Below are 15,737 nucleotides of genomic sequence, written 5' to 3'. Positions count from 1 at the left end.
ACAAGTATGAGGTGACTACAAGAAATCAGCAACTTCCAGTTGCAAATTGCAAATTTTTAAGTCCAAAAAATAGCTTACCAAAGTAGCTTGCAAAATGGTAATATTTCACGGTACAGTTTAAAAAATATAAATGAAATTCAAATAAACTATCACACGTCTGTACAGGTGCACTGAGCACTGAGTCATCTTATTATAACTCAGCCTTCAAAAAAACTAACTTATGTTTAAACTTAATGAAAAAAGATTGCACATGCAAGTACAATAGCAGCCACATGAAACAAATATGCCCTATAAAATACATGGAGTCGCTAATTGCACCCATGTATAAGACATGCAAACCACCAAAATGAGAAGGACAAAACAAAACCTTAGGCAGGTTTGACAAAAACAATGACTGGACACCAACATGTAGGGCTGTACCTATGATCGGCATTTGTCACGTGCCTTGCGACATGGCTTAATAAAACCCCTCGCGTTGATGAAACTTGAAGGGTAAAAATGAATTAACCCAGGCAACTCACCAATATTAGAAGCCTGAGTTGGTGAAAATATTCTACTATACACGTGAGGACAATAAAATTATATGCACAGCTTGGCACCTGCATCTTTGTGCAGTACCCAGGGATACCCACAAAATGGAGCAATAGAGGCAATAATCAACAATCATTTGTGTATTACTCTGCACGAGCTAGTAAGAACCCGAACCCTGAGTTCTCACGTATCAACGGAGGAGGATCCACGTCTGCAACTTCTACTTGTTGCATGGATTTGGAGATGTCGTCCACCGAAAATGGAATGCTGCATTCATATCAAAAGGTTAAAGAAAAATACCAACGTCAAAAACAATCAGAAAATTATAAGTTGTTTCCTGAAGTGATACTGTACCTTGAGTCATCGTCTAATAGGAAAGAAGTGCTGACAGCATTACTAGAGTCCTCCGCGACCATAGCTCTCATGGTTGTTGTAACCTGCATAATCCATAAAATTATCAGCAACTTTGCTTTGAGATGATTTATCACATCGCAGATGTTCCCAATTCTCAGAATTTGGGTTGGGCCTAACTCAACCCTACAAAACCGGGCTTGTAAGGTAAGGATTGCTCCCATTTATAAACACAACACAGGCCACCGTATCTCTAAACAATGTGGGACTAAATCCACCCCTTCAAAGCCAACACAGTGAAGGTGTTGGGGGCTGCAATTAAGGCAAGCCAAAGTGCCGCAATTAAGACGACTAGGGGCGGACCGCAATTAAGGCAGAAAGTCCAACACCAATTGTACAAAAGATGTGCGATTCAACCGAAGAAATATTACAAAGAGATTAATGCTAACATACATCCGTAGACACACTGTGAGTGCCGTATTTGTCATCCCAGTACATTGTACTTATCCTATATAACTGTTGTATACTGAGACCCTGCAACACCAAAATATTATACTTAGCAGTAGAATCAAAGCAAATTTTAAGCTCCTGAATAGTTAATAGAAAGAGAGAAAGCACTCACAGGACAAAGCTCCTTTGTTATTTCATTCAGGGACTTCTTGGGTTTTTGATGTATCACCTGAAACGGACAAATGCGAGTTTGTCATTAACGCAATAAATATATATAATGAATTGAATTTCAAAATGTATGACAACTGAACGTTACCAGGAATCCAACTGCCTGCCTGATATGTTTTAGTTCCTCCCACGCCGAGCCAGTGTACTGTACACAATAGATTGGGGTTAAGATCCTAAAATGGAAAAGTAAACAATCAGAATTAGTTGCTTGGTGCTAACCTCTTCTGTTGCCTCGATGCACCACTGTTCTAATTCAGCCAAACCTGTCTTCACATACTCCCCGTTGCTGAATGAACAACACTCGCGACGCAGCAGAAGACTGCAAGCAATGACCAGATTAAGTCCGTAAAAAATTATGCATGCTGCAATATGACATAAATGTGAAGTGGGAGAACGAGATTACCTGTTGAATAACTGAACATCGATGAATGAGAATATTTGAGTGAACACTTTACGGACCAAGAAAGGAGGCGCCTGTTAAACCAGATTTCTAACAGGTTAAGATCAAACTCAGGCAATGGAAATGCGGAGACTGAAAGGGAAACTCACATAGTTTGCTTTCATTATCTTTAGCGAGTTGTTCAAGCTTTTCACAATACTTTGCCAGTGAGCAATTAAAGCTTGCTGAGCAACCGCATTGGCATGTGAGCGTCCTTTTACTAAACCTTGGCGGGAGGTCCTTGGAGCCTGCGGTTGTTTTATCATAAAGATAAAGTAAACAAATATAGACAACCAGAGAATTGAGCTTATCAGTTACTGGATAGCCTAACCCTAGTGGCTGCTACATATAGAAAATAAGCGAAAGAATATGTAAGATGCTATTTTACAGAATATGTTAAGATGCTATTTTACCTGTATACACAGTCCAAGTAATGGGGATATCTCCTTTTTCAGGTTGTCTCGTATCATTCCATATAACTTCTCAAGGAACGCAGTAAGCTGTTGCTTAAACAGAAGTGCCGGATATTTTGCTTCTACTTGTCGTAAACCATCAAGTCTACTAAGACCTCTTCCATTTATAAATGGCAACCCAGCACTTTGAGGAGATGCCCTTAGCCCCTAAAACACAAAAGGGAATCAAAATCGAAGTACATGAATATAAATGAAACCTACATAAAGTGACCAAATTCATTCAGAAAGGAAAGCAATTGCTTCTTACTTGAGACATCCTTCCAAACAGAGAAGATGATGCTGTTCTCCGTCGCTGGGGTGTTAAGCTAGCAGCTCCACTTGCTTTGAGGGTGCGTTGGAGCAGCATCAATAAAGTAGATGTATTAGACAACCAATAGGCTAATACATCGGTATTATCCTGGGCCTTCAATGACGCAGAAGAGTGTTAGTAACATATTTTGGTCATTCAAAAATTGATGTATTGCAAAAGCACTATATCGTGAATATTATACAAGTAATCTATAAGTGTTTAAGTTACCTCAACAGCTGAAGCTATTGTTTGAATGATACGGTCAAAGACAGTTGTTCTTTCAACTTCAAATGACCTCCAGTGTAGAAGGCATTTATATATGACGCATGCAGCAACAGGTTTGCCACCAGAAAATCCCAAATCTTGTGATATGCACTTGATCAACAAGTCCTGGTTTTCCTGAACCAGAAGAAAGTGAAAATTTAAAATAAGAATGAACAAGAAAACAAGGGAAAATATATTTAAATTGAAAATGCAATTTAAAGCATGTATCACAAATTCATTCTTAAGTGCGTGTATGTAGCCACTCACTTGTTGTTTCTCATTCAGAGATTTCTGCGGTTTTCCTTCAGATTCAGGCTCACGCACATTGGATAGAGCAAGAGTCATATCCTAAGATATACGAAAGGTAAGAATTTAACAGATTATAAAAATGTCTAATTACCAAAATGAATTATTGATTCATATATTCATAAAAAATAACAGTGTCCTCCCTCTTACTTGTCCAGGTTTTACTTCCCCGTTTAGAGCATTCCCATTTTCTGGTGTCCTCTGCATATCATTCACAAAATCTCGTTTAGAGTCCATGTTCATATACATATCATTCACAAAATCCTGTTGAGAGTCCATCTTCATACACATAATTTTGAGCAATGACCATATTTCTTACCTGAATAATCACTGTCTTAGGTCTGGTAGTAAGAGCTTTAGCGGTTGGTGAAACAGCCAATGCTTGTTGGCGAAGAATTTGATTTTCTGACTCTGAATTGGCAATTTTTTCCTCCAATCTGCATTGTATATATTTATTATAAAAAATTGTTTTCATTTATATAAATGAAGGTATATGTGGTTATTAATGGGGAGAGGAGGAACATTAAACTATATTACACATCCAAAGCAACGCAAAATATTACATGTGTGAGTGTAATGACTTGGAAGTTGTGCACACTATAAACACACATCCTCAATTAATGTTACAGTGAAAAATAGAACAGAAACTAATTCTGGAACGAAGGGAGCAGTAGAGTAGTAGTAATCGTTGGATGCTTTGCTTTGTAGATTTAAAGGGTGGATGAAAAATCCAATAATTTAAAATGAAAATCGATAAATTTAAATTTTTTATCATGTATCTATCCCAAAAACTTTACACTTTCAGGTGAAAGAACGTGAATGGTGGTTTTATAAAAAACACACACCCTCAAGCAAGAGCTCTTTGACCTTAGAACAGTTAAAGTGCAGAGGCTAGCTAAGCTTGAGCTTAACTTCAAAAGGACTTGGTCATAGAGGACCGAATATCATGTAGTGTATGAAATAACTGAAGTTTAAGCTACTAGGTAGGTGAATGCAGATAAATGTTGTATATCTAAGAACTTGGTTCTTGGCTATTTTATTTTGAAACTTCATAGATTTTCATACAAATACAGTGAAACTACTATACTACTATTCATAACTGTTGATATTTGTAAATATATAGTGTTAAAGAATATTTGCATATAGAATAGTCTCAGATCGACTATATCATGTAATTAATTGTAATCTCTATATATAATAAAGTCTCTGTAATACTTTTCAAAATACAGTTTATTCAAATGTCTCTTAGTCTCTCGTATTACAACATGGTATCAGAGCCCGGTTTAAGATCCGATGGGCCACCTACTATGGTTTCCGCTATCGGGTCATCCACCATTTATTTCCACGCTCCAGTTGTCTAGTCCTGAACATGAGGCCCAATCACATTTCTTAACATTATATCTAGAGCCTGCTAAGAGGCAATTCTTTCTTCGCCGTACTTTACCTGATTTGCCTCTCATTTTTTAAAATTCTCCAGTAACCATCCGACTCGCTACCCTCCGATCCGGCCGTTGCCTTTTTTCCGCCGCTGCCCCGCACGTGCCAGCGCGTCTAGCAGCTGATTCTAGCCGTTTTTCCGCCGGTCCACTCGCCTCTCCCCACCCGTTCCAGATCCGGCCTCCGTTTTACCAGTGCAAACAACCCCGATTTCACTTCGTTATTTTGTTGTCCAAGCTAGGGGAGACACTAATTCTAGTTTCAGTGATTCGTTTACCAAAGTTCCGCGTATCCCATGTGAAAAACTAATTGGCTCATCCAATTACAATCGTCAGGGATATGAAGATGACTTAACCACAAAAGTGGATACTGTTCCCGCAGCCAAACTTGCTAAATGGAATAAAATCGTTGCATCTCTTGGCAATAATCAGAATCGCTTTCAAGGAGGGTCATCCCACTCCAAAGCTTGTCCCAAGTGTGACCATTGTAACCGGCTTGGGCATACTATTGACCGTCGCTGGAAGTTGCATGGCATACCTTCACGCCAAGTAAATGTAGCTCAAATCGATCACCCAGACACTCAGCAGACTTCACCTTCTCTTCAGAACTCTACGCCAAGCTAATTAGAACTCTGGTTCCACGGCTTCAGTTGCACACATCGGTAATCCATTTGTTTGCTTCTCTCACTCATCTCCTCTTGATCCTTGGGTCATTGATTCTGGTGCGATCATGTTACCGGTAATAAAAATCTTTTCTCTTCCCTTTCTACATCTGATTTCTTACCTACTATAACTTCCACCAATGATTCTCAAACCCGATACGAAGGGATTGGAACTGTTCAAATTCTACCTTCTCTTTGTTACTTTTGTCTTCTATGTACCTAATTGTCCATTTAATTTACTTTCAGTCAGTCGTTTAACTCATTCTCTTGATTGTAGTGTCACCTTCACTAACAATAATGTTACCCTGCAAGATCGGAGTTCGGGACGGACGATTGGCGTCGGATGTGAGTCTCAAGGCCTTTATTACCTCTCGGTGTCATCTCAGACATGCTTAACCAAAGATTCTCCACTCACTATTCATGCTCAGTTAGGTCATCTCGGTCTTTCCAAACTACATAAGCTCGTGCTAAATTTATCGAAAGTATCTAATTTACATTGTGAGTCGTGTCAGCTAGGGAAACACACTCGTGGTCAGTTTCCTAATTGAGTCAATAAACGAACTTCTTCCCCTTTTGCTTTAGTTCACATCGATGTTTGGGGTCCCTCGCGTACTGTCTCTACTCTTGAGTCTAGGTATTTTGTCACCTTAATTGATGATTTTTCAAGTTGGACATGGTTATTTTTAATGAAGAATAGATCTAAATTATTTTCTATTATTGAAACAATTATATCAAGAAATAAGAACTCAATTCGGTGTGTCTATCCGTACCTTAAGAAGTGACAATGCCCGTGAATATTTATCCCAACAATTTCAAAATTTTATGTCACGCAATGGTATTCTCAATCAAACATCTTGCCCTCACACACCTCAACAAAACGGGGTAGCCGAACGCAAAAGTCGGCATCTCGTAGAAACCACTCGGACTCTACTTCTCCATGGTAATGTTCCACTTCGGTTTTGGGGGGATATTGTACTAACGGCATGTTACCTTATAAATCGCATGCCCTCATCTGTCATTAACAATAAAATCCCTCATTCAATCATTTTTCCTAATTCCCCACTTCACCCAATTCCTCCCCGAATCTTCGGGTCCACATGTTTTGTACACAATCTCTTTCCTGGTCTTGATAAACTATCAGTTTGATCACTAAATTGTGTCTTTCTTGATTATCATCGATCCCAGAAAGGTTATTGTTGTTAATCACATACTCTACAACGATACCTCATATCGGCCGATGTTACCTTCTTTGAGTCTGTTCCATATTTCGAGTCCAGTCACGTAACTCCATAACCCATTCAAGAAAGTACTCCCACACCTTTTCCGACAGTTATTAATGTCTCGCCTACCATTATCCTCCATCAGTCTATGGCTTCTGACGCCTCCGCCATCACCGGATCTGATCCTGCAACCTGAGTTCGGTCTTCCGATTGCCCTTCAAAAAGGTATACATCAAACACGAAATCCTTCTCCACATTATATTGATTTATGTCATCATCGTCTTTCCCCTTTGCAATTAGTGTGGTAAGTCAGTTCTTAAATTCCCCTTGTAAGGAACACATGGATGTTGTTATCCGGATTCTGTGATACATCAAATGTGCTCCAGAAAAAAGTCTAGTGTATGAAAATAAAGGACATACTCAAATAGTTGGATACTCTTATGCTGATTGGGCAAGGTCCCCCATTGATAGACGATTCACCTTTGGGTATTGTATACATGTTGGAGGAAACCTTATATCCTGGAAAAGTAATAAACAAAACGTAGTTGCAAGATCAATTGTCGAGACAGAGTATAGGGTCATGGCAATGGCAACATGTGAACTTATTTGGTTAAAACAGTTGCTCAAGAAACTTCAAATTGAAGAGGCAAGACCAATGACACTTATTTGTGATGATCAAGTTGCATTGCACATTGCATCAAATTCAGTCTTCCATGAGAGGACCAAACATATTGAGATAGACGGTCACTTTGTCAGAGAGAAAATTGAGTCAGATGACATCGTCACAAACTTTGTCAACTCTAATGATCAATTGGCAGACGTGCTTACAAAATCTCTGCGAAGTCCCAAAATTAATTATATATGTAACAAGCTTGGTGCAATTGACTTATATGCTCAAGCTTGAGGGGGAGTGTTGATATTTGTAAATATATAATGTTAAGAATATTTGTATATAGAATAGTCTCATATCAACTATATCATGTAATTAGTTGTAATCTCTCTATATATAATAAAGTCTCTTTAATTCTTTTCAAAACACACGGTTTATTTAAATGTCTTTTAATCTCTTGTATTTCAAGAATAACTATTATATTTTTACTCCTCAAACATTACTAACCTCTGAACCAATTCTTGGAGTTGATCCACTTTGCGATCGGAGTCCTCAACTTTTTTAATCAGCTCCTTATTTCTAGCTTCAGCCTCTTCCTGAGCTTTTTTGGCCTCTTCTTTAACCTCTCTTTCCAATAGCAGTGAATCCTGTATCAGGTATTAAATAATGGGATCCAATAAGTGTTATGTTGCTATTGTATTGTATACGACAATTAAAGGTAATTTCTTTTCTTAGACCCTATAAGGCCGGGGATGCTGGCCTGAAAAGAACCAACACGAAAACAAGCAGTTGTTATGTTGGATGTGAGGAGGTTCTCCAAAATATAATTAACTAATCAATATCTTGAAAAAGGTGTAATAAAATCCAAGGATGCCTTGAACATTAATTTGAGAGGATCAATCAGCTTCATAGTTAAAGGTTAAGAAACAAAAAAAAAAGGTATTAGTACTCTTTGGATTAAGTTGAAGAAAGCATACATTTTCCCTTTTAAACATTTTTTCCTACAAGAAACTTACAAATCACTCATTAGAAAATGCTATAAATTATTAAAATCCTGGTGTATTGTTAATAGAATTAAGATTACCTTTAAACTATTGATTTCAGACAGTAAAGAATTAATCTTCTCAGTATCTTGAATTATAACAGGAGTCTCTTTAATAACTGGAGGTGCTTCTTTAATTGCTTTCTGTGCGGCTTCACGCTCTTTGATGACCCTGGCATTTGCTTCTTCAACTTGTATTTGCATTGTATTTAAAGCATCATGTAACTTGGTAAGCTCTTGTGTTTTCTCCTCTTCTAAATCGGTCTATAATCAGTTAAAATCGTATAAGTTTATGCTATTAAAAGTTGCAACAATATGCCAGCCATCAAAACAACAATAGATATATTAGATAATGAAGTTACTCTCAAACGCTTCTCGATTTGCAAACGCCATGTAAGTTCTTCAACGCGCTTTTCTAGCTTGTCTTTGGCTTCTTTAAGAGCCCCTGTATCTCTTGCAGCCTGGATTGAATAAACAACTATCAATACATTAGCAAATAAAGCAAAACGTAGAGGACTTATTACACAAGCATCGTGAAAGAGAGTATCATCCAAACCATTTTAAGCATTCTTAGTTCCTTTCTAGCAACCCTGCTCCTCCAACCACACTGAGTAACAACCACAGCCTTTTGCAATTTTTTATAATATGAATATGTAACTTGCCGGCGAAAATGAGCCTGAAGAAACAAACAGAAAAGATGTTATAGTAGGTAAAAAGACTGCATGATTTCCTCTTCTGAATTTAACAGTCTAACTAAGAAGATCAACAAGAGCACCTGGATTTGAATTGCAGCCTTTGTTTGCTTTCTAAACCTAAATTCATCACGAGCCTTCATAGCCCTTAATCCTGTCTGCAATATGATTGCAGATGATCGTGCTTTAAAGTAAGATTTCCTGGCAATGTATCCTTTGAAGTTCTTTTCTATTTTCAGAGCTGCTGCTTCACGTCGCAACTGCTCGTAAAGCTTCCGAGCCAATATTCCTATTTGTTATTGAAAAGCAACACATTAAGGAAACTTGTTTGTACATATCAACTATGAGAAGGAACAAAATGTCTGCCCATGTGAGACACATGTTAATGTCTGACTTTGTGAACACATCACATCGAATATTAATTGCTGCATTTTAAAACTTTTCCTACTTTTATGCTTTGATCTTTTATGCCAATATAAACGAGAATGCCATAATAATAAAATCAATTATAGCATTTTATGAAGTCCAAAGAACTCGTGCTCATTTCTATAACCTGAGCTTTCTCTTTTGATTTAAGATTTTTTATTTTTGTTATTTTATACTAATATTATAGCCATGTCATGTCCTATAATATTTTTTAAAAATAGTATATCAAACTAATACATCTATGTCCTGCCATATGTATCAATTTGTGCTTTGTAGTCAGTAGCTAAAGCTATTTATACTTTTCGAGAACTGATAAGTGAAAACCAGTCTACTATAAAGCATGTACAGAGAAAACAGGGGATACCTCGCAAATTAGATTGCAAACTAATTGCAGCACGACGCAATCCAATAAATTCCTTGCGTGCAATATGGGTACGCGTTTGCCTCTGAATGACTCTAGCTGCATTTCCAAGGACCTCGGATCTTCTTGCATCCAACTCAGCCATCTGACCTGCTCTTAGGAAAACCTTTGTCTTGCCTATCTGGTAAACCATCAAAAACATTGTATGACTTCATTGTTTACAAAATCCATTCATATAGATAGAATTCTGTATAGTTCACCAGAACACTAAGTGAAAATGGTACTGTAATAGTCGTGACATAAAATAATAAGCAAATTTTCAACGCAGAAGTTCAGGAGTCACCTGATAGCCTTTCATACCCATTTTACCCAGGATCATTTGACATGCAACCTGGTCATCGTAGCTGAAAAGGAACAAGTAAAAACAATTAACAAGTAAACAGGCACAACATGCAAAAATGCAAGCAGAAGAAGCCAATAGTTCATCAATAAAATAATAACTGCTCTAGAAAACATAGAAATATGAGACAAATAAGTTTGCATGAAAAATTAAAAAGGCATTTTCCTATTCAAATATAAAAACAGCCGACCAAGGAGATGAGCTTTACTTTCCATCCAGAACTTCAGGGGCAAGAACGCCAAATCGGTTGAGAAATTCATAAAAGGTCCGTCTTGTAGGATATCCAGCACAGCTGATTCTAATCGCCTCTAGAACACCCTAAAGAAAATAAAAATGCAACAAACAATTATCAAATGTAAACATATGTCAAAGATATTTACATTACATGCTCAATTATGTAAAGCAGTTGAAGATTAAAAATAAAAAGACTGATAATATACTCACACCACAGCGCAATTGTTGGATTATATTGAGATTTTCAAAAATAGCAGGCTTGAGAACATTATTTGGCTTCACGCATCTAATATAGTGAGGTTCTGTTGAACTTAGGGTCTCCATCAAAGACTGAAGTTGTGACTGCATTTTTCAGAAACGTGTCATTTACTACTAGTAAAACAAAAACAAAACCCCAAAAACTTGAGGTAGGAATTAGGAATGTCACAGAGACTGTATGATAATGAAATACAATAGAGCTCCGAAAAGGAGTGGTATAAATTAATACCTTAAAGCGAGATCCTATTGAAGAAAACTTTGATGATTTTGAAGACTCTTCTGGAGAGCGGGGGAAAAGACCTGCCACAAAGGAGCATTTTGAGGCTATCAGCAGATCCTGATGTTCTGCCACCACATAATCCTTGTTTTTATCCAGAAACATATCAGCCTGATATGTCACCTAGACAAAGGAGAAGAAATAATCAAGAAGAATGCAAACAAAATATGACAAGCAACAGTTTAATATAAATAAATAAAAAGTTGTGAACGGAAACATGCAATAAAACAAAAGCAAAGATACCTCCCCCGCATAATGAGATATTGTGAAATTTGTTCGAGAAAGTTTCGGTTTGATAAAGCGCTTGTTGTTCTTGAATGTCTGGTACAACTTCTGAGCGAATGTTTCATGTGTAGACTTAGGAAACATACTGTTTCACACAACAAGGCTAACATGAGTCCGAGCAGAACTACAGAGTTTCAAATATTAAGTCTTGTATATATCCTACTTTCAAAAAACTGGAACAAAGAATACAACCATAAAACTAAAATAGTAAAATAAAGTAGCATCAGAAAAGACAATGCATCTAGCTTCTATAAAACTAAAAGCAATACTAAATGAACGGTGAAACCGCTGACAGTCGCATACCAGGCTTCATCAAGAAGTGAAATTATTCCTCCAGGTTTCTGCAAAAGAATTAATACTAAAATCATCATTACCTGAATTTATTGTGTAGGAAATAGACAAAGTGTTCATCTAACTAAAGCAAGTATTTCCCATCAATAACATTTGATTTGATACGCTATACATTAAAAAAAAACATATTTTTATATGCAATAAACAAGCAGCAGTGAAATACCTTCTCAATTAGATCCAAAACATCTTGGTTGTCAACAAACTCTATGTAACTCCAATCGATTTCTTCTTTGGTGTATTCTTCTTGTTCCATTTTAAAGACATGCTGCAACCATTCAGTAAGAATAAACTCATTTATCTGGAAGAAAATATTATATGATATAAATCATAAATTTTACAAGAAACAACCATACCTGATTAAAATGTTGCTGTAGCTTCTCATTTGTAAAATTAATACAGAACTGCTCAAAACTAAGAAATCGGATTTTATCAGATACAAGGCTAAATTCTGAAGTACTAAATCATTAATGTTGGATGAAATCGTTGGCTTACCTATTAAACTTAAAACTTTCAAATCCATAGATATCAAGAACTCCAATGATAGATTTTGAATTTGGATCTTGCCCAATTGAATTGTTAATCTTCTCCACTAGCCTGAAACCAATGATGAGAATTTGTCAGAATATGAAACCTTTAAGAAAGGAAATTTATATTTAGAAAAATTATGATCCAATCACATAACGTGTTCCTGGAGACTATGGATAGGGACAGTAATTAAAGTTTGTTAGTCTATATTGTCCTATAGATATTTTTAAGAGTTTTTTGTTCCTTTGAACATATTGTTGCAAGAGAGAAGATCTATAACATTACTTACAATATTGTGCATAAAAGTTAGTGATTAAGGTTTATTACCAGTCAAACAAACGACAATAGATAGTTTTAGCTAATGCATCCCTGCTACTGAGAGCTGCAACAGGATCAAGTGTTCTTGTAATAACCTCCTCAGGAGTTACCATGACACGCTGAATCAGTGCATCTTCCAAGCTCTTGGCATCACACCTACAATTATTCCATGGTAAAATATTCAGAATATCAACAAAATGATAATACAGTAATGCATAGAAGGATTATGTTTGCCATACTTGAGAAGCTCAGCAGTCGTATTAAGATGGAACCTAGACTTCTCATCCTTAAGGACAGAAGAATCAATCTCCTCCCCTTTGGCAAATTCAATATTTCCAAGATGCAAAACTGCTGCTACAACCCTAAAAATTGCATCCTGAAATATAGATCTATATCATTAAAACAACATTAAAAAAAAATATCATTTTGTTAAAGAAGGATTCAGGAAGAGTAACCTGCTCCTCCTCACTGATTCCAACAATATCCATTGCCCTTCGAGTTGCAAGATATTCTTCTGCATCGTCCACTCCATCCAGCCCATAGCATTTGGATTGGTTTAGGTAATGGAAGGAGTTAGCACTTCCCAGCTTGTACTTTTCTTTTTCCTGCCGAATAAAGAGTTATAATCAAGACATAAAATATTAATATAGAACTCGGTCTTTATGACAAAGATACAAGAGGATTTCACTATAACAAAACAATGTTTTTACCTCAGCTGGTGCTGCACAAAGAAGGTAAAAACAATGGTAATTTCTTTCAGGATCTGAAACTTGACAAACACGGGATCTCTCAAGTAGATAAGTCCGTATAGCTGCCCCGGAAATTCTTCCCTTGTTGTCAAATTGTATCTCAACAAATTTACCAAAACGACTGCATCATAAAATCAAGAACAACATGAAATATACATCTTATATCAAATTTGAACAAGAAAACATTTTTATGTTAGTGTAGTAATTAGGGCAACATGTTGCTGGCAATCAGAACCCAAAATTCAAAGAGTAATAGATTTTAAGCAATGAATAACTGAACTGGAATATCTCAAATCTTTTATGAAATAACCATGTCACGGACAATCACTTTGCCAAACCATTTTATGACAATTTTCATCCAGCAGTCAGCACTCACCTTGAATTGTTGTTTCTCACTGTTTTGGCATTGCCAAATGCTTCAAGAACTGGATTAGACTGCAAAGTAATTAATATAGAAGCGAAAATGAGAAAAACAGCTTCCACTTCTTTTAACATCCTACATATCTAACAAAATCTGAAATAAAGTGAAATAATATAAAGAAACTAAGAGTGATAAAGTAGTGTGCATAATAAAAAAGATACGGCATACAAAACAAAACAAAAAAACCACTACATCATACTTCTAAAACTTGCTGTTCAACTGTCCGCCCTTCTACTCCAGATCGGCCCCCAAGGTAAGCAAGATATCGCATAAGCATTTTTGTTGTCTCTGTCTTACCAGCCCCACTTTCACCACTAACAAGAATTGAGTTGCTTTTTCCCTCAACGATCATTGCCCTGACACAAATAAAAACATAAATATGGTCATAAACAAACTACACAAAAAGAACATATGAAAATAAAATTATATTGACATTTATCACCTGTATGCAACATCTGCAACTGCAAAAACATGGGGACTCAACTCTCCAAATGCAGCTCCTTTGTATTGTTCCATCATGTGAGTATCATATAGATGTGGTAATCTTTGAAATGGGTTTATCGCAATCAGGATATTTCCAGTATATGTCTGCAATGATGATGGAGGAATGGCATGATTGTAGTATTCACAAGTTCTAGTCTTACTCAAACAATCTTACTATTAAATGAAATAATAGATTTTTTACAATCTTACATAGATTTCATTAAGTTCATATCTAGTTGCCAAGTTATTCAGAACTCCTGGCTCATGCAAGTATGACAATTTTGTCATGTCATCTACACCACCAGGAGGGGCTTCGTTATCCTTGGGAATAACTTTTGAGATACTTTTGACAACCTGCAACCAGATTCCACAAATGTTAATTTTAATGTAAATTCTAGTCACTCTTGTTTAACTGGTCAAAGATGGAAGCTCCGTAACTGAGGATATTGAATACGCATAAATGACACGACTTAACAAGATTGCATTGTAGTATAAGAAAAGTAATTCCAAAAAGTGATTCAACGCTGCTAGAACCACAGAGAAGAACTAGAAAAACAGTTGCAATTTTGCAATAACCCAAAAAAGAATATATGCAAACAATTTTCACACAAAGTACAGACAGTTTGACTCACTGTTTTCCCATCTCCAGTGCGAACATGGACATTTTCACCACTGATTTTAGTAACTTCACCACCAATCCATGCTAGTGCTGGATCTTCAACCCAGACATGAGAACCAACAATAATGTTCACTGGTGCAGACTGCAAAAACATATTCAGCATTCAAAGGAAACAGGTGAGTTCACAGAAACAATACTGATATTCCAAATAGTCAATCACGTCTTCACAAGGAATGCATTAATTTTGAAAATTAACATTTTTAGATTGGTATTTAACAAAATTTATCATCTGCTAAAATTTATAAAATTTCTCATTGGAATATAAGTTAGTTTTCTACAGTAAGTAACTATAGCCACTAAAGCCATATGTGTAATGTAATCGAGATGTTAATGAAAAATATAGGAAATGAATGCAAACACATATGCTTCTGGCCACAAAATGGCATCATCAACCCTAACGATTTAGTTATGCACACCACTTAAACTTCATTTTATTTAACAGAATGAAGAATAATTGATGATGATGAAGAAAAAAAAATCAAACAAAAATTTGAATCAATAGACAAGAATATAAAGTAACAATTGTTAATTCCATAGATAAGTAATATGGAAATAATATGCACAAATTACAATCACGTGTGTGCTTTGGCTTTGTCATTATATGGTGGTGACCGAAACATTGAACATCATAGGATGTGTTGCAAGTATAGGTTTCAAAACATAGAAGTGTTAATATCATTTTCTTTTGATTTTGTCAACAATTATATGCAAAGACAAGCAACAGAGTTGGTATTCACCAAAGTTATTGCCATAGCCTTGAATGTAGCTTGCAATATGCAGCTTTCACCTAGCATTTACAGTCAAATGCAAAAGAAAGAAAATCTGACTAAACTACATCTTATCAATATACTTACAACTTTTATAGTTTGAAACACCACCACGATTCCATGAATTAACAATTTCATGCAAATCTATACAACATTTACAGCACATGGCTGTATATCAATGTTCGTTTTAATTTGGGTGCAATCACTCTT

At 36.2% G+C, this 15,737-nt stretch overlaps 1 protein-coding gene across 1 annotated transcript; it reads right to left on the bottom strand.

Moving 5' to 3' along the window:
* Positions 1-116: 116 nt before the first annotated feature.
* Positions 117-14,854, bottom strand: LOC127138663 (myosin-17). The gene is made up of 38 exons (XM_051065151.1): positions 14,714-14,854; positions 14,292-14,435; positions 14,041-14,186; positions 13,798-13,954; positions 13,554-13,612; positions 13,139-13,298; positions 12,884-13,033; positions 12,668-12,804; positions 12,438-12,584; positions 12,078-12,179; positions 11,939-11,996; positions 11,749-11,850; positions 11,538-11,575; positions 11,193-11,319; positions 10,902-11,072; positions 10,625-10,756; positions 10,389-10,498; positions 10,124-10,184; positions 9,784-9,961; positions 9,077-9,282; positions 8,858-8,977; positions 8,664-8,762; positions 8,344-8,565; positions 7,767-7,906; positions 3,651-3,768; positions 3,482-3,532; positions 3,293-3,373; positions 2,990-3,160; positions 2,720-2,875; positions 2,413-2,619; positions 2,110-2,247; positions 1,964-2,034; positions 1,780-1,879; positions 1,649-1,705; positions 1,505-1,561; positions 1,336-1,416; positions 886-968; positions 117-798 (listed from the first exon to the last, which is right to left on the bottom strand). The coding sequence occupies exons 1-38, from the start codon at positions 14,852-14,854 to the stop codon at positions 675-677; spliced, it is 4,602 nt and encodes a 1,533-aa protein (XP_050921108.1). The 3' UTR covers positions 117-674.
* Between the last annotated feature and the right edge of the window lie 883 nt (positions 14,855-15,737).

This window comes from Lathyrus oleraceus, chromosome 4 (assembly GCF_024323335.1).
Source record: "Lathyrus oleraceus cultivar Zhongwan6 chromosome 4, CAAS_Psat_ZW6_1.0, whole genome shotgun sequence".
NCBI classification, from domain to species: domain Eukaryota; kingdom Viridiplantae; phylum Streptophyta; class Magnoliopsida; order Fabales; family Fabaceae; genus Lathyrus; species Lathyrus oleraceus.
This window is presented reverse-complemented; position numbering and strand designations above follow the sequence as displayed.

Coding starts and splice junctions, on each gene's coding strand:
- LOC127138663 (XM_051065151.1), bottom strand. CDS start 14,854: ATGTTTTTGCAGTCTGCACCAGTGAACATTATTGTTGGTTCTCATGTC. Junction 1,706..1,779: donor GCATCGAGGCAACAGAAGAG/GTTAGCACCAAG, acceptor TATTGTGTACAG/TACACTGGCTCGGCGTGGGA. Junction 1,417..1,504: donor TAACAAAGGAGCTTTGTCCT/GTGAGTGCTTTC, acceptor TTGGTGTTGCAG/GGTCTCAGTATACAACAGTT.